The 23,145-nt window shown below is 43.9% G+C and overlaps 1 protein-coding gene across 2 annotated transcripts in view; it reads right to left on the bottom strand.

The window, feature by feature from the left end:
- Positions 1 to 1,914: 1,914 nt before the first annotated feature.
- The window catches only part of LOC147033802 (heparan sulfate glucosamine 3-O-sulfotransferase 1-like), a 170,781-nt gene continuing 149,550 nt past the window's right edge, over positions 1,915 to 23,145 (bottom strand). For both annotated transcript variants that reach the window (XM_085871218.1, XM_085871210.1), the window contains one exon: positions 1,915 to 5,470. In XM_085871218.1, coding sequence (XP_085727344.1) covers positions 5,024 to 5,470 — 447 coding nt within the window. In that variant the 3' untranslated portion in view covers positions 1,915 to 5,023. The remainder of the gene's footprint in view (positions 5,471 to 23,145) is intronic.

The raw sequence follows: 23,145 nt of genomic DNA, 5'->3' as shown, positions 1-23,145 counted from the left end.
TTTTTTTTTGGGGGGGGGGGGTAGTTGGAAATCACTTAAAACGTAGAAATGCAAAAAAAAAATTTCTCTAACAATTTTTTTTTGGGGGGGCATGGAAATCACTAAAACATGAAGAAATGCAAAAAAAAAAAAAATTCTCTAACAATTTTTTTTTTGTGGGGGGACCAAGTCCAAAATCTAATGGCATGATCCTTGGACCATACCTACCCCCCCCACCAAGTTTCGTCGAAATCCGTCGAAGAGTTTTTCTGTAATACAAAAAATTTAACATTTTCACGCTCACACTCACGCTGACGCTCACGCCGGGGTATCGCTATAGCTCTCTGCTCTTCGAACAGGCGAGCTAAAAACTGATGCTAATAAGGAGAACATACAATAAAACACACAAACAGGAAGAAGGGTAGGACTATGAAAAGATGATGAGAACTCCACAATTAGCACAAGTTTTAACACTAGAAACACAAAGTAAACACAGAGATAACAAAATGACAGTAAAAACGCAACAAAAACGACCGGAAAACTTACCTTAGAGAAAGTCGGTGGAGACCCTGAAGTGGAACCGCCACTGTCGCTCAAGAACTGGAACCGGAAGCGAGTGCAAAAGGAAAATGAACCTTCTTTCACCAGAATGATGACGAGACAGTAGCAAAAGTCCAAAATAATACCATAGTATTGCAGGTCACAGGTGACAAATAGTGAAATCCTGGGCACATGATAATGGAATCCATTCAACCATTGGGACCGTACTCCATACAGAGCATCAGTGCTTCCGAAGCAGTCTCCTGGGCTATTGGGCACAATGCTGGATGAGTCTCCACTCCGACAAAGGATACTCAAATGAGTCAATCATCCCAAAAAGCTGGTACTCATTTTGGAGACCTCAGAAGGATGACGGGCTGAGTGAACCCCAACTGGTGTTAATTCAACAGCCGAGCAGGATTTGAACTCAGGATCTTTGGATCCCAAGTCCACCACTCCATCCATTAAGAAAGTAGAATGTTGATGGTTACAAACCAGAACTGATGAGCTCTCAAGTTGTTGTTTCTTGAAATGATACATTTGAAAGATAATAATTTAGGATCCAATTTAACAGGACAACAATAAGTGTTGAAATGTATATGTTTCACTGATTGACATGACTACTTTTAAGACAACTACTCAACAATATGTGCAGCGCGTTATGCCAAAGAGGGCTCGGATTGCAATCCTATTGGAGTCACCACCTCGACACTGGAGGTCATGTAAGATATTTGTAATTTGTTCATTGTCATTAATAACTCTCCGACTCTTCAGGAAGGACATCATGGGATCTTTAACGTCCACGAACTAATGCTGATAGACAAGACACCCAGTTTAATGTCTATCCGAGGGATGCCACACACATTGATGAATCACCCTGCCTGTGAAACACCAGGATGACAGTTTATAGTTTGGTCGGGATTCAAACCCAGGCTAGACAGCTCAAAGGTAAGTGTACGACTTCTAGTTCTTCTCTAATGACCCAATTATTCCCACCTTCTTGGGTTGGCTAGAGCCTACGGTTTTGGCCGAAGTCTTTCACCAATAGGCTGGCCAGGTGTGACATTCGACTGAAGTTGATTTGGCCTTGATTTTGTAATTTATGTCCAGGGTGCTGACAATAACTCGTCTCCTCTTCACGAGAGAAACCGTGAGATTCTTACCATTAACCGACGACCAGTGCCGACAGATCCTTAGCATTCTTCCGAGGGACGGCACACACATTTATGCCTCTCCCTGCCTGTGAAACATCAGGGTGGAAGTTTATAGCTGGGTCTGATTTCAAACCGAAGATGAGACAGCTCAGAGGTAAGTGTGCTGATCTCCAAGCTCTCCTGACAGCCCATCAAATGCAATTAGCTATCCATTATAAAAGGACCAGACAACAATCTGACATTATTTGTCTACTGTCTGATATTTTATTTGAAGGTAGAAAACACATCAAAGCAGAGAGAGAGGGGTGAAAGAAAGGGGAGAGGGAGAGGACAGAGCGGGGAGAGGAAAATAAACCACTAAAGCTTACAACTTAACAAACAAGATTATCAATTGTGCTGCAATTCTATACAATCATTAATCATACACAATGTTACACTTTTAATTCCGTGGTTCAGGATTTCCACCCGAATAAACTAGTTCAAAGTAACCTGTAAAGCACGGTTAGTGTAATACATGTTACGTGTGTTAAATATTAAAGAGAAAGAGTGGACAACGGTGTGCCTTTTAGTCAATTTGATACGTGTTAATGGGAAAAAAAATCTAATTTCATCCCTCTGCATGTCTCCCGGAAGAGTTCAAGCAGGAGATAACTAAATGGACTTTGTTAACGTGCTGAGGGCACGTACGACGAGATGAACTCGGACAACATTCTAGTAGTTGTCATGAAGCCGGAGCTTCGGTATAAAAATGCTCGATTTCCAGCCCGAGCTCCTTTAAGTCAATGTAAATCAGATCATTTTCTGTATTTCCATGAAAAATAGAACTTTCTAGGGTGGGGGCCATTTGTGACCTTGAATTTGGGTTTTTGTTCATTCTCCTTTACACCCAACGCTGCATAAAATTTATCCTAACTTTTCAACCGGCTCGCTGACCTTCCATGACGGACGTGGCACATTATCCCTGTGAAGTGTTACAAGCCACGTTCAAAACGTTTAACTAACGACATACAATTGTCCAATAATCTGTGACTTGTTCATTTTTAACATACAGGTGTATGCAATTAGTAATAAAATATTTTGTGACTTATTGCATATGCTTGTATTTAAAAAAGATGGAATAATAAAATCCAGGCTTTCCGCATACACCAACTCTTTTGTTCCTGTTTTCTCCCAGTTGTAGAACTGCTTTACTGAGGATGATCAATCCCACTCTTCCCTCCAGGTCTTCAAGTTGGTGGTACACCACCATGTCGCGTCATCTCCATCCCGACCCACAATCTTTATTTTTACTCCAATTATCCCTGGCTAACCTAACCCGATCCTCCTTACAGGTTGTTTTCTTTATTCCTCTTTACCGTTTGTTCAACCTCTCGTTTGTTGCAAACAAATATGACCCAGTGTCCGTCTGTTGCCATTTTACCATGCGTCATCTCGTTCTTCCTGGAACCTCAATCTTGCAATAAAAAAATAAAAATAAAAATGTTGGTTTGCTTCAGATTATTGTGAGCATCTCCTTCATATAACTTTTATGATGCCCCTTGTGTCATAATTACGACCGTCAAATCGAGCAAAGTAGTCTCGGTCAAATATTATGGGTATGAAAGCCATTCGTGGCTTTTCCCAGATGTGTAATTTGATTATTTTTCTGGGATGGATTTGTCAGGTCTTGTACGTCAACTGTGCTGACACCCCGAATGTTCTTCATGCATTTAGGATGAGCGTTTATGTCAAATTGTGAGTGCTGATTCGTTCGGCTGGAGGTTGGGGCGGAAGAGAGACGATCAATTTTTCTGGAGATGATGTTGATTTACTTTTCAACTTACCATTGAAAATATTCCACATTTCTTGTACCTCCTTCTCGAACGTTCACCATTACAGGAATGCTAGCTCATCCGGATCACCTGTAATTACAATTCTACCTCCCAAACTGAATGGCATTCCTGTGTCACCGGCAGGAAAGAAAGTTCCTCAGTTTTAAGGCAAATTAGTAAACAACATGTTCGACCAGATTGCCACGTTATTGGCCATCGGTCTGAAATACTAACAATCAATGCAAACTAACAAGCACTGCACAATCAACAAAGTGGAATATTCACAAATACAATTTTCTTCATGTTCTCGTTACAATTTAGGTCACGAATCAATAAGGTTTAGCCTCTCTGGGTTCTAGTAATTGCCTTGCGGACTGACTGCCCCACTTTCCCAGCATGAAGCTTCTTGCAGCTTGTTGTGTAGCCAAAGTTTCCTTGGCTCGAGGCTTATCTCATATTCTGGTGTGTCTGTGGCCTTCATTCTGATTAGGAGCAAAAATACGAGGGTATGGACATCCGCCAAGCATCTCCGTTGGGATGCGAGTTGTTTTATTTATATACCTCGTGAAGCAGCTCCTTGCATGTTGAAGTAGTATGCTTAATTTTGGAGGAATGTTGAAGTTTTCCTTTGTTACCTTAAGGTTCATCCAGTTCCTTTAGGTCGACTACTTAATAATGTGTCTCTTGTTTCCAAGGCCAGATGGTTGTCCGTGGGGTGCCGTTGCAGTCCAATTATCACCATCCAATAATTTATCCAGGCCTTATGCCTGCCCCAGCTGCATCGGTTTCTCAAATGACAACTTTCTTGTTCCTAACAATCACAAAATTTGAATCGTCTCATGTCTGTGCTCTCGTCTTTTTAATATCTGACTGCTGCTTCATGCGTGTCTCAAAAGAACCGAGCACTCTGTTTGAGAAGATAGGAAAGAAGCCAAAGATTGATGTTTTCTTTTTTATCTACAGTGAGATGAATACAAAGTAATCCTGCCAAAATGACAAATGCTTGTAAAACTGCTCTACTCTTTTGTGCCTTTGTGTTTCCGCATATCAAGCTCGTGAACGAGCAAAGAAACAATCCATTTTGTGATAGGGATGTCGTTGCAGGCAAAATGCCATTGTTGTTCAAAATCAGAAGATGAAGAAGCGAATAAAGGCTTCAATAAGGGAACAGTTTTTTCACTGATAACAGGCCTTGTGCCAACTTTTCCATTGCCCTGAATCTCTAGAGTGCTCGACTTCCCTGCTGTAATAATGATGGGTCAATTTAAAGGGATGGAGGGAAGTAAAAAAAGAGAATGTACTCTCGAACCCTGCATACACACAAGGGTCATTACTATTTCCCACAACAGAAAAAGCCTGCTGAAATTCCACAGCCAGAAAAATACAGGCCAAAAGGCTTAGAAACCAATTTATGTGCCAATCAGCATTCAGGAGCCGAACGCCCAAGTACAATAACCACTTCAATCCTTGCCGGTTCTTTGGCCTCGTAAATTTATGAGGCAACAGCGATCCTTGGCCTATGCGGACCAGCCTGCACTTTTAAGCCCAGTCAAAGGTCTGTCCGACCATCCGGAAGAAGCGGTGATTGTGCTCACGGAAAAAGTCCCTCAGAAGTTGCAGGACATCCCAGCGCACAGGCGGGTGTGGACGTCCTTTGGATTCGCTGAGACATCGTTCGTGCGTGGTGTTGCGCAGGCAAAAGAAGCCACGCGATGTATTAAAGTAGAAGCTATCAGGCCCGACATGGCTCGGCAAGCCGAGGAACTGCTCGGCCGCTGCGACCTCGGCCGGAGGATTGTGAACCAGTTGTTCACCGTCAACCACATGCAGGTGTGATCTGGGAAAAAAGGTGAGCCAGCGCTTCAGGTGTTCGTCATACAAGCTGCGATGCACTGCGCGGTATTCCAGGTTCACCCGGCTTTCACGAATCGCCACGTCTTCAAACGGAGCCGTGGCCTTGCCTTGTGCCACACGATTGTGGAACACCTGTACAGAAGGTGAAAAGGAGTCAGAACAAGTAGTTCAGGATCATTAAAACGAAGATGAAAATAAATATCCAGTTGGGCTGGATAAGCTAATTGTGATAGCTCTGTGCTGTTGCAGAGGTGCAGCAGTAATTTACATAACGTCAATAATCACTGGATTTTCAACATGGGACCTGAGAATGTGAATGTGTTATCAGCTCTTCAAATCCCCCCAAAAACATTCAAACACAAGCAAAATAAATGAGATGTTAATCTTGTGAATAATTTTAATAGCGCATCTTAAATTTGATGTTTCACATTCAGTTGCTGAAACAAATCTGAACTTCCTGTTACCTCCGTTACCTTTTATAGAGAAGATGAGGCTCATGGAAGAATGAGGAAACAGGATGTGAAGGGCTGATTTATTTTTTATTATTGTACACACGATCGAGACTCGTGGAAGAGCTGGAGCAGAATGGAATGGAACAAAATGGAAAGGGGGAAATAGCAACAGCAGAGTAGAAGTGAGAGTAAGATCAAGGGGCCGTCGAGAAGGACACGTAGGGGTGAAAAACCTGGACACAAGCTGAATTAAACAGCAAGAAGAGGAAGGGGAAAGTGGGGATGAACCACAAAAGGAACCCACCAACCGACAACTACCACATGGAAAGAGATGAGGGAGGGGGGGGGGTCACAATAAGCTGGAAAAAGGGAGTGCTTGGGAATATGGTCTTTTGAGTTAGGCAAGATCATGAGTATCGATGACCTGAGGTGGTGGTGAATAGCTGCATTGAAGCCCTGGAGGGAAGAATGCGACTGAACAGTTGGTTCCACAGGTGAGAGAAAAGAAGAACAAATGAGTGAAGGTGAGCAGTGATCTTGCATTTTTGGAGTTTAACAAGAAGAGGGTTACTGGCAGACCATGAGCACCCTCCAGAAACCTGGGTGGGACAGAACCAAGATAGGGTAGAGGGTGCACGACCAAAATGAGTCGGTCGAATACAGAAAGGCCAGCAACATGTCTATAATGTGAAATAACAGGCCTAGACACTCAGCTTTGATGTTACAGGCCTTGACACTCAACAAGTTGATGCAATGACAACTGAGCAGAGAACAATGGTCAGACAAGAGGCACTCACAGACAAACATGCAGGAGACAAATAGAGAGGCCAGACAAACGGGATTGTGACACAGACAAACACTAAACAACGGGGGCAGAGGAGAGGCACATGAATGTACAGAACAATAAATCAATAAATAAAGTGAATGCAGGCAGATAAAGCTGGAGGTGGATCGAGGGGAAAGGCCAGCGAGAATACAAAAGAATAAAAGACAGATATGAGATAGAGAGAGACCTCAAAAGGAAAACAAGGAAATATTAAAAACTGAAAACTGCGGTAATTAGCGGTAAGATGCGAATCAAAACAGCATCTTACACACCTCCCGACGCCCCCCCCCCCCCCAGTTGTCGATGTTCCACAAGCTACTGCAGGTGTAATGCACAAAAATTCTCTTAAAAGAATAATTTTAAAATACCAATCTTACAAGATAATACCAAGTTTAACAGTCAGTGTAAGAGAGCAGTACATTGGCAATTTGGTGCCGACACAACACCCAGGTTCAAACTTGTAGCCGGGTGACGATTCGTCGTAAAATCTTTCCACTCGGAATTGACATTTTTGAGCACACAGTTGGCATTCATCAAGGGTGCAATTGGCTGAACCTTTGCATTTACAACTCAAAGTTTAATGTAATAATATGGGTGGTTGATAGGTTAAAAACAACTGTGATTGCGGTGACTCCAGTGAATCTGAACTCCAGGACAGAGAAGCCATGAACCTGAATCTGAACTTGAACTTTCCCAGTGGAGTAGAATGGCAATGCTGCCCTTATCATTTGCTCTTTTAAAGTGTGACGGTAATATGTGGAGTGCTTGCTGATATGACCGGGGTGGGATGAATTACCCTGATCCTAATAAAGCCCCTATTTTGCGATGAGATTTTATGGAGTAGGTTTGTAAAACACAAATCTGGAACCTGGTGTGATTTTGTGATTCGGCAAATTTGTTCAATGTCTAATCTTCCACAGTCTCTTCAATCTCATTCTTCCCTCCAGGTATTCAAGACAGCTGTTTATCGCCATCTCAGATCTTATCCAATCCAAAAGCATGATCTTTTCAAACCTCGGTAATCCCCCTCCGACACCAACCAAAGCTGTCCTCCTTCCAAATTTCCACCTTTCTCTCCTGAGAGTATCCTTCTGTATCCGTCTTGTCCACCCCATGCATGCTCTCCTGCCCCCCCCCCAATTCCTCCCCACACCCATTGTTTGCCTGAGTCTCCCTCTATTTAGTCCAACAACTCCACTGTTGGTGCTCCCTGCCTCCCCCTCTCGATTATTCATTTTGTCCTGTTACGTCCTGATCCGTTCTGTGTACCAGTACCAGCTCTTCCATGAGCCTCGACTATGTATTCAAAAAATAGCAATCTACATTGATCTGCTCACGACCTACCTACTGCATCAAACAACCCATTGTAAGCAACCAATTGATTGGTACATTGAATGTCATGATCTTTCAGGGGACTGCGATTTCCTTCTGAGAGCATGAGTACCCTTTTGTAATCCGCAATAGTTTCTGATTTATGGCCACCTGGTGTGGCTGAAACTTTCGAATGAGTTTTGCTTTTTTTGATAAGATTTTTGAGTTTGTGGCACCAATTTGTGCCTGGATTATAATGACTAAAGTTGCTTTTGTTTTCACTCTTTAATTTTTATAAGGAAAATGCATCTTGTACTTGCAATACCTGGTACATCGTCATTCCGCTGTGTTTAACAACCCCAAGCTATAAACCGATGAACAAAGCCACAAGACCATGAATCAGAAGCAGCATCCTCTTGATTGTCGCATCGTCTCCTTGTGGTCCATTCTCTCGTCCTCCTCAATTCAGTCTTTAAAACGAGTTGAGTTGCCCATCATGACCTCATTCACTCACTCACCCATGCACGTCCAGATCTCGCTGATTCTTTCACATTTGCTTCCTCGCTGGGTCATTATTCCTCGTTTGGGTGTTATTCGTCCTTTCCTCTTTGTGCATATGTTTTACCAGCACGCAACAGCTTTCTCTTTCCCAAAATGTATTCTTCTTTCGTGTGCATCACGTGGCTGCGTGCCGCATCATTTTGTGCGGGTGCAGCTGTGCCGCCTACTTTTTGCACCGTGGGATGTTTAAAGTGTACCAACTAATGCTGGTAGATTGAACACCCAGTTTAACAACCACACGAGGGACGGCACCCACATTGATGAAGACCCTGGATGTGAAACACCAGGATGAGAGTTTAGAGCTTGCTTAGGATTCAAACCCAGGCGAGACAGCTCAGAGGCGAGTGTGCCTTCCTCAAGGATATAAAATATATTTAGGAATGTTAACACCCATTCGTCAAAGCTAACAGATGACATGACTGACAAACTTATCCTCACTACCGTGCCAACCAAGTCTGGGTTTAATTGTTGGCCAACTATAAAACAGACATGCTGGTGCGTCCCTGGGAAGGTGCACCAAAGGATGGCACAGGAGTAGCACACTTGCTTTTGAGCTGCCTCCTCTGGGTTTGGTTTGGTTTGGTTTGGTTCCCGACACGACTAGACACTGTTGGATTAACGTTTCTCAAGCAGTGCAAAGCAAAAGAAAGTGTGCCATCTTGCGGCCGGGATATTAAGCAGGTTGATGTCTGCAAATTAATGGTCTTGGCATGTGAAGGTGGACATTAAAGATCACACGGTGTCTTTCACAAAGAGTCGGCGAGATATCGCTGGCAGAGTGAACAAATTACAAGTTGCTGTTCTCGTTTTCAAGGGCAATGTGTCATCAGCAGATCTGCACTTTGGTAACGACGCAAGCAGCTGGACAAATTGACAATTGAATCCCTATCCAATATGCAAGCACCACTACTAATAACTAGAAAGAGCAATCATAGATTGCAGACCCTCGCCAGGGCTTGTTTTGTGTGGTGCACTTTGTGTGGCAAATAAATGGAAGGATGTACTAAATGAAAGGTCATTGATTGCAAATGAAAGGTCTAAATGGTCGAGTTGTAAATGTGTCAAAGGTCTGAAAAGTTGTAAAGGTCGAATGGTCTGAAAACTTCTGAAGGGTCAAAATGGTTTGGAATGTCTTTAGGGTCTTAAAAGGTCAAAGGGGTCTAAAGGATGTAATTCAAGGTCCAAAGGGTCAGAATTGTCTGAAAGGGACTAAAGGGTCTTCAAACATCTTAAAAGGGTCTAAAAGTCAAAGAGATCAACAGGGTATTAAAAAGTCTGAAAGATGTGAAGGTCTAAAGGGTAGAAAGGAGTTAAAGGGTCTTTGGAGTTCTGAAGGCTCAAAGAGGATCTAACGGGTCTGAGAGGTTTAAGGGTTCTTAAGGGTGCATTGGGGTCTATATGGTCTTAAATGGCCTTTTGGGTCTACAGGTTCTTAAATGGTCTCAGGGATCTAAAGGATCTTACGGATCTAAAGGGTCTTAAAAGTCTTAGGGGTCGAAAAGGTCTTTGGGGTCTATTGGGTTTTAGGGGTCTTAAAGGGCAATAGTGCTCTAAAGGATCCTTAGGGTCTTTGTGGTCTTTATGGGTATCAAGGTTGTAAAGGTTCTTAAGGGTATTGAAGGGTGTGAGGATTCTCAAGGGTCTAATGTAATTAATACACATACCCACGATCTGTGGTGCCAAACAAACAAACAAACAGACAGACCCAAATGCAACACTGTCTCCTCTGATGAGGACAATAATAATCACATAAATAACAACAGTTAAGGTGTTACATCTAAAAGCCTGCCATCCGCACAGTTTATAATTGGCGGGGGGGGGGGCTGAGAATCAAACCTCCACTCAATTGCTCAAAGGTGCGCACCTTACACTTTATCTGTTCCCTCAGCTTGAGCACCGATTGAAATCATGGATTTGAATTCCGATGGAGATATAATGGCCACGCCGGAAGACTACCTTCAGGATAGCACGCTTATCTTCTGATTCCTCGAGGAATTAGATCCGGTTAAAATTGCAATGTGGTGCAGTGCCACCCAGGGTCGTGCTGTGTCCTGGACCACAATGCTCCGCGGAGAAGTGGAGGTCAAACACCACGCGCAGTCTTTTCTAAGATTTGACCTTTGAGCATGTCTTCCGTCCAAATTGTAAATTCAATGAATATGTTTGAGGAACTCGGCCTTCAGAATCCCTCCTAGATCATAGCCGGTGTGGGTATCCGCAGTGAGAGCATACCAGTGGATGAGAGAGGTGAGCAGAAGCTCACTTCCATGGTGGATCTAATGGGTGTGGTGAGGATTGGACTGGAATGACCACCATTCACACAAACGTGAACTCACCACAAAATGGACAAATGTATTTGGAAGGTCGTCGCGATCGTGCTTTGGTCTCCCATTCCCAAGCCTGCACGCTGGGGGTCGGAGGTGGAACAGCTACAGCTGGCCTCACATTAACGGTAATTTTGGAAGTAGATGGAAACAAGACGTGCGGAGAGCCTATTCTCCTCTACAATCTGGCATGTCGAGCAGAATGCCAATTTGCAAGGATTGCTGTTATTACTGTTAATGCTGCCATTCCATGTTTGCTGCCTCTTTCTAGACACATGGATAAATGATTGTTCCCCTTTTTAATCAGTGTGGGGAGAGGGGGGACATTGGTCGTCAAAAGACCAATCACGTCAAGCCAAGCATGGTGCTCGAAGGTTGCATTTCAGGCCTGACTCTTCCGGTGAGGGAATCACTGCAAATCCAGTACGTGGTGATTTCATTTCGAAAATGGGTCAATCTTAATCCGACGAATCCCCGTGATGTTCTAAAATTCAGGTTGTGAGTGACGAAGAGCCTGATTGCTGGATAAAAGTTCATATCTGTCGTCGTCGATCAAACACGCTTCGGCCTAGCACAAGTCCAGGTGAAATTTCAGCAAAACCTCAAATACAACTTGGTCTCAGGGTGTAAAGCAAGGAAGGTTTTACATCATCCGTCCTTTGCAGCGACGTACTGAAACCTTAAAGCCAACACATTATGAGCTCAAATGTCTATTACATGCTTAACAGCATGCTGTTTGGAAGGTGACATTGAGGAGTTGGCAAATATGTGTTTGAAATTTGATCAGCAAGTCTGTGGCCTAATATAACTGACAAAGCAGTCTCGTGGCATGGGATGCACAGAGCGGTTTGCCTTTGCCTTCCTGCCCATATTCCTGGCAGGAATTTGTCATTTGTTCAGGGTGCCGAGGATAACTCACCGACTCTTCGTAAAAGACACCGTGGAATCTTTATCCTCCACCAGCTAACAAACGGGACACGCGGATTAACGTCAATCCCGCGGACGTTGTGATGAGCAGAAGCGGTACCTGGTCATCAGAAATAATCCATGTTTGGAAATAGCTCTCGATTTTAGCAGAAATTCCTTTCCTCCCAATCAACTAATCACCCTCAATACAGCTGTCCTACTAAACGATACAAGCAGGGCGTTGTATAATATGGATAAGCATTGTATAATATAATACTAGCAGGGTGTACTAATAACGGCGTTGCCCAGTGATGTTGTAATCCTGTTAGCATTTTGAAGAAATCAAATTTTGTTGGTTTTTTTTCTATTTTTTTCTGGGGGCCCAAAACACTTCCTTACACCCACAAATAAATTAGCTCAGGGATCATTTAATATTACCTTTCACATAGCTCCAAAGGATAACGCACTACATAGAGGTTTAAAAAATAATAATAATTTTTTTTTCATCCCCCTCCAAAAAAATCTACATTTTTCTAAAAAATTTTTTAGCCTAAAACACTCCCCGACACTCACTTAAGATCCTCTGAAAGTTTGACGAAGATCCTTCAGCTATCTCTGAGAAAAATGGTGACACACACACACAGACAGACAAACAGCTCTCCTTCAGCATCGATAGATAAGGCAACGACAGTATGTCTATTCCTTAAGGAATCCAAAATGGCTTGGCCGACACTCACCAAATTTTACATTTGTGCTTAGGGTGTCCAAGGTCAAGTCAGGGGTGTTAAATAAATCCCTTCGATCCCTGCCAGAGGGAGGGTGCATTGTGGGTGGGGAAACCATGCCAATTGTGAAAAACAAGTCCTCTCACTCCCACTGGGAGCGGGTATTGATGAGTAAAGCAAAAGAAGGAATTCGCTAATTTACCTAAAATGGCATACACTTACAAATACCAACAACCCTGCAAGGCATTTTTGATTGAAAAGTTTCAAATAAAGGTTGTGGCTTCGGTGGGATATTGCCTATTCTTTAGTTGTAAAACGTTTCAAATAAAGAATTTAAAATTAATATGCTAAAAAAGACTTTCTGAATGCCACCTTCTGCCCCTTCTGTAGGTTTATTGACTATACTAAGTGGACTTCAATGTTATAATGAACATCGACATGTGACACGTGGACTTGTGTTTATAACTGATAGACAATGGCAGGCAATCATCTTCCAACCATGCAAACAATTGTCTGCATGTCAAAGTTTTCCATTGGGTGAGAGCAGATGCAAGAGGGTATGATTTGGGGGGGGGGGATAGAGGAGATGTGATGGGAGGTGGTGGTTAGTTTTTAGCTTCTGATGGATTTTTTTTTCTGCAGGGTCTCAGGCTCGTGGAGGATATGCACAGCACAAATCACGCATGCGGATTCAGGCAAGTACAGGAGACATCACCAGACTTGACTTTAGGCAAACATAGCTGTTAAGCTTGGGGGGGGGAGTGATGTAACTTCCCTGAGCACTCTGGGTACCAGTGATGTCATCTTTTTGATGTCGCCTTTCTCTCCACACTCAGAGGAGAAATTAAGGAGAATCTACCTCTTCCCCATATCTTTGACTCCACATTGCCTTTCAAATGATGAGCATAAAGCACGTACCATTTTTAAAGTCTTTGGTATGACTATGTCGAAGGATCGCAGGCCTTTTCTCGATTTTCTCGACAAGCAATAATTTAGTGTGGCTGGGAATCTGGGTTTAACGTGTTGAAGGCATTATGTGGGAAAGAGTCAGAGAGGAACGTTACAGATTGGCCATTATCTGAATTATGCAGAAAAAGAAGAGCTGCAGACACAAAAATATCTCTCAAAAAAGTGGAAGAGAAATGATGACCTAAAACTTGCTGCCTGGGACTCAAAATCATACATACATACATACATACATACATACAATGGGAGGATGCACCACAGCACGTTGCTGCATCCACTTTCCGCTGGTACTCCAGGGGCCTCCGTCTGGCCATCCCCCAGGCAGATGCCTGGCCCATCCCCATCTCTTTGGGATAGGACATTCTTGGCACCACCTGCAGGGACCACCTCAGATTAACCCGAAGAGACGGCCGTATAGTGGACAACACCTCAGCACCACCCCGACACACACCACAGTGTGTTTTGCAAAGTGAAGTGTTTTGCGGTGGCTGGAGTGCAAATCCTGCCAACAACCTCCTCGGGAAGGTAACCAACTGCAGGAGGACATCCGCAGACACAGTTGGCACCAGATATGGATGGTCGTTGGCTCACAAGGAGCTCTTCCACCCTTTGGCAGGTTTTGTATTTAATCCTGCTGGGGGTCCATGTCCATACACCCACCACACCAGGGGAACCTGGTGGGGGGAGCCGGTTTAGTCGCTGACACTCGACCATGAACAGGTAATTATGGGTTTTACATGATACCCGTAGCAAGTCACAGATCTGATCTGGCCGAACCAAACAATCAGGGTTGGGTGCTGCCGTATCAGCTGGGCTGCTTTGTTCCGTTTATTAGTACGGCACAATGCAGGGCTCCCGTTCTTGAGCAATCCCCCAACCCCAGCCTCTTTGTAGCCGAATTGCAGGTGCATGGCAATATGCCGAGCATCAAAATGAAAACTATCATTCGAAATAATGAGGACAGGGAAAAGAAAAAACTCAAAACAAAGCCATTCAAAAAATTCACAAACCATTCAAAAAAAAAAATCAAAATTATGAAAACTACCATTGAACCTGTTCAACACTACGAGAAAATAACGTTTGCCTCGACATGGTGAATACTCATCTTCTTCATCACTTGATACTCTCGATCAGTCCAGGATCTAAACCGAGCATTTGCCCAGGATGATGGATGCAGAAGAAATTGATTATAGACCAAAAATTCATCAGGATAGATCATATCAGAGACCAAATAACAGTTGAAGATTAATAAAATTCGTTGTCTGATCTGGTCCTTGACGCTACCTTGAAACCACCAGTACACAGATTCACAAAAGAATACCACCCCAGCAACAACACGAAAGATGATTTGACCGATCGATATGAAATAAAACAATGGAGAATCAAATTCTGAAGATCACTCCGGGACAAAATCTTCGCTATCTTGGCAATCAATGCAAGAAAAGATCTCCTTGGAGAAGGAGCACTTTCCTGCAGACAAAGAACTATAAAATGATAAACTGAATGAGATCTGTCTTGTTCAGTAGGAAACTTGTAAACCAGAGGAAAAACACATTTTAAACAACAGTTGTTGTTTTTTGTATACACTGTCGACGGTCGTATAAGATCTAACACACAGAAATACACAAGACGAGCGGGAGATAAGAGGGGCAGGAGAGGGAAGGAAAAGCAGTGGGGAACAAAGACATGAGGAGATCTGTGAAAGGGAGAGGGGTGGGGGTGGGGTACAAGGGTAAACAAGATAGACACTACAGGGACTTTCAGGTCCTTATACGACAGGGACGTTCAGGAAGGAAAGCAGGGAATTTGAAGGAGGTGAGTTTGGGCTGGATTAGCAGGGGTAGAAAAGATCGTGGTTTTGGATGGGGAAAGATAAAAGATGGTGGTGAACAGCTGTATTGAAGACGTGGAGGGAAGAGTGGGATTGAAGAGAGTGTGGGAGTTTGTTCCAAAGGTGGGGAAAAAGAGGAATGAAAGCGTGTAGGTGAGCAGTGGTTCTTGATTTTGGTAGTTTTACCAAAAGGCTGGTGGACCTTGAGCACCCTGCAGAAATATGGGGAGACAGATGTGAGACAGAGCAAAAAGCTTTGGAGGGGGGGGATGAGGCCCTGGAGGAGATGGTAGAAGACAGAAAGACCACCGACCTGCCTGCAGTGAGAGAGTGAGAGGCCCAAAGACTCAGCCTCATCACGGGAGATACCAATGATCCTAAATGCCTTGGTTTCGACAGCGTGAAGCCGATAAAGGTGAGAGGCAGGAGCACCAGCCCAGAGGGGAGAGCAGTACTCTATCAGGTTGCAGATGAAAGCTTTGTACGTGGTCAGGAGCTCAGGTGTGCCAATGAAGGACTTTGCACGACAGAGGATTCCTAGTCGGCGACAAGCTTTGGAGGCCAGTAGATTTTTCCTCACACGACTGGTTGATTGAACTCATCATGTTACCTCATGTCCAACACTCTCTGAGAAAGAGACGAACCTGGCACGCTTACTCCTGTATTGGATGCAGTCTAACCAGCCACCCCCCTATTTTACAAGATTGTCATATTTTACACCGAAGTGTCCCGCATCTCGTTTCATACCTTTCTGGGATGCCATCTGTCACATATTATTAGTATTTTGGCATATTTTAGCTATGATGCCAATTATCATGGCACAACTGTCCTGCACAGACAGTGTGATCTTACAATGCTCTCAAAGCCATATTGGGCATATTTAAACACCGGAACTTAAAACTTCATCAGATCACTTAAGACCCTAAACCCAGGCAGGCATTTGCAATTGTTTCACTAAGTTCACCAACTCTTTTGGAAGGACAAACGTTGGATCTTATAACTTCCACAAGCTAATGAAACTGTTAAACTGGGTTTCCTATCATTCACCTGAGGGACGACACCCACACCGATGCCTCGCCTTGCTTGCGAAACACCAGGATGACAGCTAAAAGCTGGGTTTCAATTCAAACCCAGATTAATAGAAGCTTGGAGACTACCCTGCCAGCCCTCAGGTCTTTTGAGGGGACCACTGCTACTGTCGTCACTGCTGGCTGTTTGGAGGTCCTACAATCGCTTGATGCCACATCATCGTTCTTTTGGGGACCCCTGCGATATGGCTGTCAGTATCACGGTACCATTCGAAAAACCTAACTCTAATATTCCTTTCACTTGTGAGAAAATGTGTTTATTGTGCACCAGCATGACAAAATAAAGTAAAATAAGCTCAGACTATTTCTCGCCTCTTTCATCTCAGTCCTGGAGGCATCGAGTCGTAATGCCAAACGCTCAATTTTTATCACGGATGGAGAATAGATTTTTAAATTTAATAATAGTATATTAGGTGACTGAAATAATTTTAGAAAACAATCTCCCGTCAAAGAAATAGTAAAATCATATTTTTTTGTGATTTTAACTATTCCTGTGATTAATAAATTGATTCTTATAAAATAATGTTTCTTTTCTTTGTTCACCCTTTCAAAGTTCACAACGTAATTAAAAGATGAAACATATCAAGAGAAATGTGGAGATCCAAGATACTGTATATCTGGAACACATGCAAGGAGTGTCTCTGCCCACATTATCAACAAAGCTGGAAATTTATTGGTACTTAAGCAGGGAATCTTTTGGATGAGGAGACACAGAGGTACAGAGATGAACTATCTCACCAGTTTGGCCTTTTAAGGGTACTCCTTTGGATCTTAGGGTCTTGAATTTGAGCAGCGTTGGCTGCTGAATTAACACCAGGCGGGGTTGCCTGAGCCTGTCATCCTTCCGAGGTCGGCAAAATGAGTACCAATGTACTGGTGTAGGGGCACAGCATCAGAGGCAGAGTCGCAAAGAAGAAGAAAAACAGCGGCAGAGTCACGCCCAAACAAAATGAGAAGAAGAAAAAGAAGAGTACTCCTTGCCCAAAGCCTTCCATTGAGATCAAATTGATGACAACCCCGGTATCTACGTTTTTCAACTTGCTCAACATATCATAAATCCATTGTTACGAAGCACCTTCGTAATGAGTCAAAGATAAAGTACTGTACTTCAGTGAAACTGTTACGTAGGAGCAGGTAAAAGACACTTGCAGACAAGACCCATCAAAGAATAAATGAAGGTTGCAAGGAGGCAAAAGTCTTCATATTTATTCCTGGAAATGTCTGTCGTGGAGAGGCAAAGGGTGAGCCAAATTCAGCTAAGGTTTTCGGGTAGCTACACACCTGTTGAGATCACTTTGTGCGAATGTGTATCTTACTGTTCGTGAAGAAACGTTAACACCAGTGCTCTCAGCTAGGTCATACTCAAGATCTCTGCTCGATCGTTGTCTGTCGCATCGAGAACACACCCTGCCGAACTTAACATCGCTTTTGGAGAGTTTGGGCTTAATTCCTCGACCACTGATATTGTCAACAGTACCGGTTTTCCAGGATTCTCCTTAGTCTTGCATAGAGCTTCCTGCTGAAACATCAAGCACTGAAACACCTATGTCACTACTTGGCCAATCACCCACCGCCTCTCAGACACAAAAAGATCACACCAGAAACTTCCTTTCAAACATATTTGTATTCTGTGGGACTATAGGCTTATTGAAAACTGATATTCAAAATCTGATTCCATATTCAACGATCAAAACTCATGGCCTAAATAATTGTGTCGAAATCTAGGGTGAAATCAGATAAAAAAAAATCGGGAAAAAAAACGATTTCTTTTGAACCCGATATAATTAAATAATACTCTTGCAGGACGCGAGTTAAAATGTCCCCAAAATACTTTTTTTGTCAATCTTTTAAAGGTAATTCTTTTATGTCTGATTATTATATTTTACACCGTCCAGGGACATCAGTAGCTATCTTTTTGGATTCAGCTTCGACTTTTATTGTACATTTTTAACGTACACATACAACATGGAGTCACTGTTCGTTTTTTTATGACAGTGCGTTAAGATACGACCTCTGACAAGATGACCTCGAGGTACACACACTCACCACTAAGCTGTCCAGCTCACCTCGAACCAACTCCGAAGGGCATCCAGCAGTTAATGCGAGACAAAGTCAAAAGCTGTTGGGGCCAAACAAATTCTGACCTCACCAGTCACAGTCAGTGGGGCCTCAAGGGCCTCAAAAGTCACCAAGTGGATGGAACAGCGATATGTTGCGCTGATGAGCCCTAATAAGGGTGAAACCAGGTCGGTAGCTTTGCTTTTCATCTGCTTAGTGACAGTTTTTGACTTTGCCTCACATGAATTGCTCGATGCCCTTCAGGGTTGGCAGGCATGATGCCGTCATGATGAGGTCATCATCACGATGTTGAACCAAATCAGGAGAATTTAATAATTTCCATTAATACATTCCCCAACTGCTGAACAACATCAACGGTGCTTCCTGATTGTGATTGGTGGACGTAACACAATGTGTCCAAGTGGCAGATGGCACATGTTGGGACCAAACACAATCTGATCTCACCAGTCAGTCGGTGTGGCATGAAGAGCCAGTTTATAAGCCTAAAGAGGTCATTACGGCATTAATCCAAGTCAGGATAATTTAATAACTTCAATCAATATATACATATACACGGTGAATAATAAAAGCGATGGTATGTGTAACGACCCTTCTGTGTCTCACATATGTCCAAGATAAAGAGCCATCCTGCAGAGACTGGGGTTATCAGACCTGCATGAATCATTAATATAGAGCAGGATACTAACTGGACCCAGCGCAGACTTTGTTCCTCTCTACCAATTACACTGGCTGCTAACCCAGTTGTCCAAGGATGACATTGACCATTAGAAAAATCACACGACATCCCAATTGAACCAAACAATGGTTGCAGAGAAAGATTCAACCCACCAACACGATTAATTTGATGGAGGAGAAGTATCATTAGGAGGTATGAACTGCCATTATGAGAAAGGACAAGAAAGAAATGGATGTAGACATTCGCTGCCTGACCAACAAATTAGCAGGTAGAGCCATCCATTCACCTGGAAAGATAATTAGAATGTCATGGAATAACATCCAAAACATGTTGGAAGACATTCTGTGAATGGGGGTTCATTCCCACGGGATGGCAAGCTAAGGAACCCATCGACATTTCGCTTTCAGCATCTTGTGTAAGTGAAAGTAGGTGTTTTTTGTGTTCCGGTTCAATTCCACCACTGTGTGGTTTTTGGTGGGGTTTAAGGAACAGTGGTTCCTTTTTTCCATCTGCCTTGGGCTATTACGCTCTGCACCTGCTTTTATGTTGTGTCAGAATGATGAATATGATGACGTTTCTGCTGTGTATTCTGAAATCAACTTTACTCCTTGTATGTACTGTATGGGCTGGCAGGATAGCCTCGAGGTATTGGTCCTCAACTATGAGCTGTCTAAACTGGGTTTGAATCCCGACCAAGCTATAAACTGTCACATTGTTATTTCCCATTTATGGTGACGCATTGTCGTGTGCTGTCTCTGGGATGGATGTTGGGTTGGAGGAACCGTCTGCCAATACTGGGGGCATTGGTGGATGTTAGAAATCCTTCCATCTCCTTCAAGAATTGTCGGCAAGTTGTCACCAGCACGTTGAATGAATTTCAAACAAGTTGCGGTCACATTCAAAGTACACTACCCTCATGCCGAATGAATAAATAAATAAATAAATAAATCCTCCAGCGTGTGACATTGCCAGGCGCCTTTGGCTCTACAGCAATGCCGCCGTACAGCACCTGGAGACGGAATTGGGAGGGAGTGGTGTACTTCTGAGGTGAATGTGCACAAACGATAAATCAAAAATACTCTTTATACCCAAATCACTTGGTCACTTTCATGTCCAAATATCAGATTCCTAGCTCAAAAGGTGCTTGTCATATTGCGCAGATGAGAAATAAAATAAATAAGTAATTAATGAATCGATAATAATTAACTAATTAATCAATTAATTGATTCATCAAAAAATGAAAAATAACTGTCAAAAAACATCTTCACTTTTGTCCCCAAATTTCAGCTTCCCAGCTCTAAGGATGGCTGAGATATTGTTGTGGGCCGTGGTTCGAAGGCGATAAACAACCACGAGGTGGAGCAGTGGAGTCGTCTCCCACCGAACACCCGGAATTTAGGTCGTGACTCTCGGATAAGTCCGAGAGTTCACGGGCCCCTTAGCGGACCGTGGTCGCCAATATTTCAACGGCGTGGGGTAGGGTTAATTGCCTAATTTCAATATACCTAAATACCCACGTTGTCCAACTACCGGAGAAAACCACACCCTCAATGGACCTTGGGCGGAACGGACCATTTATTGAGCCCGATCCAGGTGTAAACCGAGCGGGGATTACCAAGATCCGTCGGTCCAATGACAACTTACCGGCCCGAACGGCCTTACTAATTCTCAATACGCACCTTGCAAGGCCAATGAAAGAAAACATGAACAACGAACTGGAACATTTAACAGGGGTTTATTTATAACAATAATCGGGGAGGGGGGGGGGGCACTAAAAGAGCAGAGTTATCATGAATAAAAGAAATGCAAACCATGTACAATGAAAAAAACACTGAACAATTTCTACTTATACAGACTGGTGCCACACACACACACACACACACACACACACACACACACACACACACACACACACACACACACACACACACACACACACACACACACACACACACACACACACCCAAAGAAATGGTGGCCGCGGCCTGTATTTGCACCTGCCCACCTCGTGCGGTCTGCTTGAGCTTGTCCAGTGGAGGGACTCGAACCCACCACCAACAACGCCGTACCAAGCTCCGGGTACCAAGAACGGCGCCACAGACGCCAGCCAGCACGGACACAGACCAGATGAGAATGCCAGCAGCTTCCTCTCTTTCTCCTTTATGAAGGGGCGAACCTTGCTTATTTTTGACGATGCGAGCCTTGCTTGCTTTTTCTCCACGGCTTGCCACTTCGTCTTATCCTCCCCCTCTCTCGTGGGTCAAGGGCACCAATCTGGGGAACTCGCCTCCGGATTGGACGAGGGGTTGTTGGGCGACTCGTGGCATCTCTTCATTGGTCGGGCCGAACACTGGATCTGGCTAGGCGGGGCCGCCCCTGAGGTGGTCAGCCCCCCTGATTGGCTGGGGTGCGCGTGTGGTGCTCACCCTTCGCTCATTGCCTGGAGGAAACGCTCTATGTCCCTCCTTGGGGCGGAGCCTCGATCTGAAGCAACGGAGGCTCCGCCCACGCCCTCAGCCAAAAACACGTGGGCAATGGCGACCGGGTTGAGTGTGGGTCGGCGTCGTTGTTGTTGTTGTTGTTGTTGTTGTTGTTGTTGTAGATGTCATAAAAACTTAACTAAAAAATAACTCGTAGCACACACACGAAATTCCCATTAGACATAGGGGATGGATTCTAACTATAAACACATACTTATCGAAATAACTGAACTACGTGGACTCTGGCTGTTTGTGTGCAAAAGGCTTCCAGATTCGTAACAATATCGCCCGGGGAAACAAACAAACAAGAAAACAAGAAAGAAAACAAACAAACGGAGTGAAAACTAAGCACTCCCTTCATTCAGCGCCCGGCAATGACGTCACGCATTGGCTGGATATGGCATTGGGAAGGAGAGGTGTACAATTACTGCTCTAATTAGCTTCAGTCGAGCAACCTGCACCAAATGGGAGTGGTGACCCAAACAGGAATGCTTTTAGCCTCATAATGTTTCTTCACGAGATCTGATACATGCTGGAGCTATGCAAGAGCTTTCTTCTTCCTCTACCCTACTTATAAGGGGTGAGGCTGAATGGTACCATGCATATGCTCTGCCTTGACAATAATACTCTTCCACTTCCCTCTGTCCTCAGACAACTCTCTCCACTCTCCAACCATCCCCACATTATTGATATCCCTCCTCACACAACCTTAGCATCACAGGCACGGTCGACTTCTTTTCCTCCTATCTTGCTCCCTCATCTATTCCACTCTCTTTGCCATTCTCTCTTCCTCCATCTGCACCACATGACCAGCCCACTTAAGCCAGCATTTTTACCAGTCTTCCCTTCTAGCTCATCAGCACACCAATCCCCCCCTCAGTTCATACATCCTCCTTCTATCCACCCTATTCACTCCCAAAATCCTGCTGACACAATTGCTCTCGCAGACTTGCAGCCTCTGTTGTTGTCTCTCTGGCAGTATCAGCATGTCCAGACCATAAAGGTAGGCCAAAGTTACACAAGACAACAGAAATGTATCTTTCAATTTCCATGATATTTTTCTGTCTGCCATCAATCCCTCCACTCCCCTCAATGCATTCATCCCCACCCGAATCCTCCTCCGTGCCTTTGCCTCGGTTACTGTTCCCCTCAGATAATCAAACCTATTCCCCTGTCTGATATCCTTTCCTTCTAACTTGATATTCATTTCCTTCCTCTGCTGCCTGACCCACATTACCTCCATCTTCTCCATACTCATCTTCAATCCATGTTTCCCAAATGCCTCCTTCCACTCCACTAGTACCTCCTGTACCTCCTGCTTACTCTCTGCCACAACAACATATCATCTGCATACAACATCTTCCTTCATTTTCACCCTCCTCCTTACCAGCTCCATCACGATGACAAACATGAGTTGCCTGAGAGAGATTCCCAGCCTCAACCCGATGTTCACGCTGAACTACTCTGACATCCGAGGACCAGCCAAAACTCTTCCCTTCATTTCCTTGTACCTCGCTTCTGCCAACGTACCTTCTACTTTCAACACTCCCATCCATCTCAGTCTCGTCATCGCCATTTCTCT

The sequence above is a fragment of the Eptatretus burgeri genome, chromosome 1 (genome assembly GCF_056783735.1).
Source record: "Eptatretus burgeri isolate ZD-2024b chromosome 1, Ebu_testis_v1, whole genome shotgun sequence".
NCBI lineage: Eukaryota > Metazoa > Chordata > Myxini > Myxiniformes > Myxinidae > Eptatretus > Eptatretus burgeri.
This window is presented reverse-complemented; position numbering and strand designations above follow the sequence as displayed.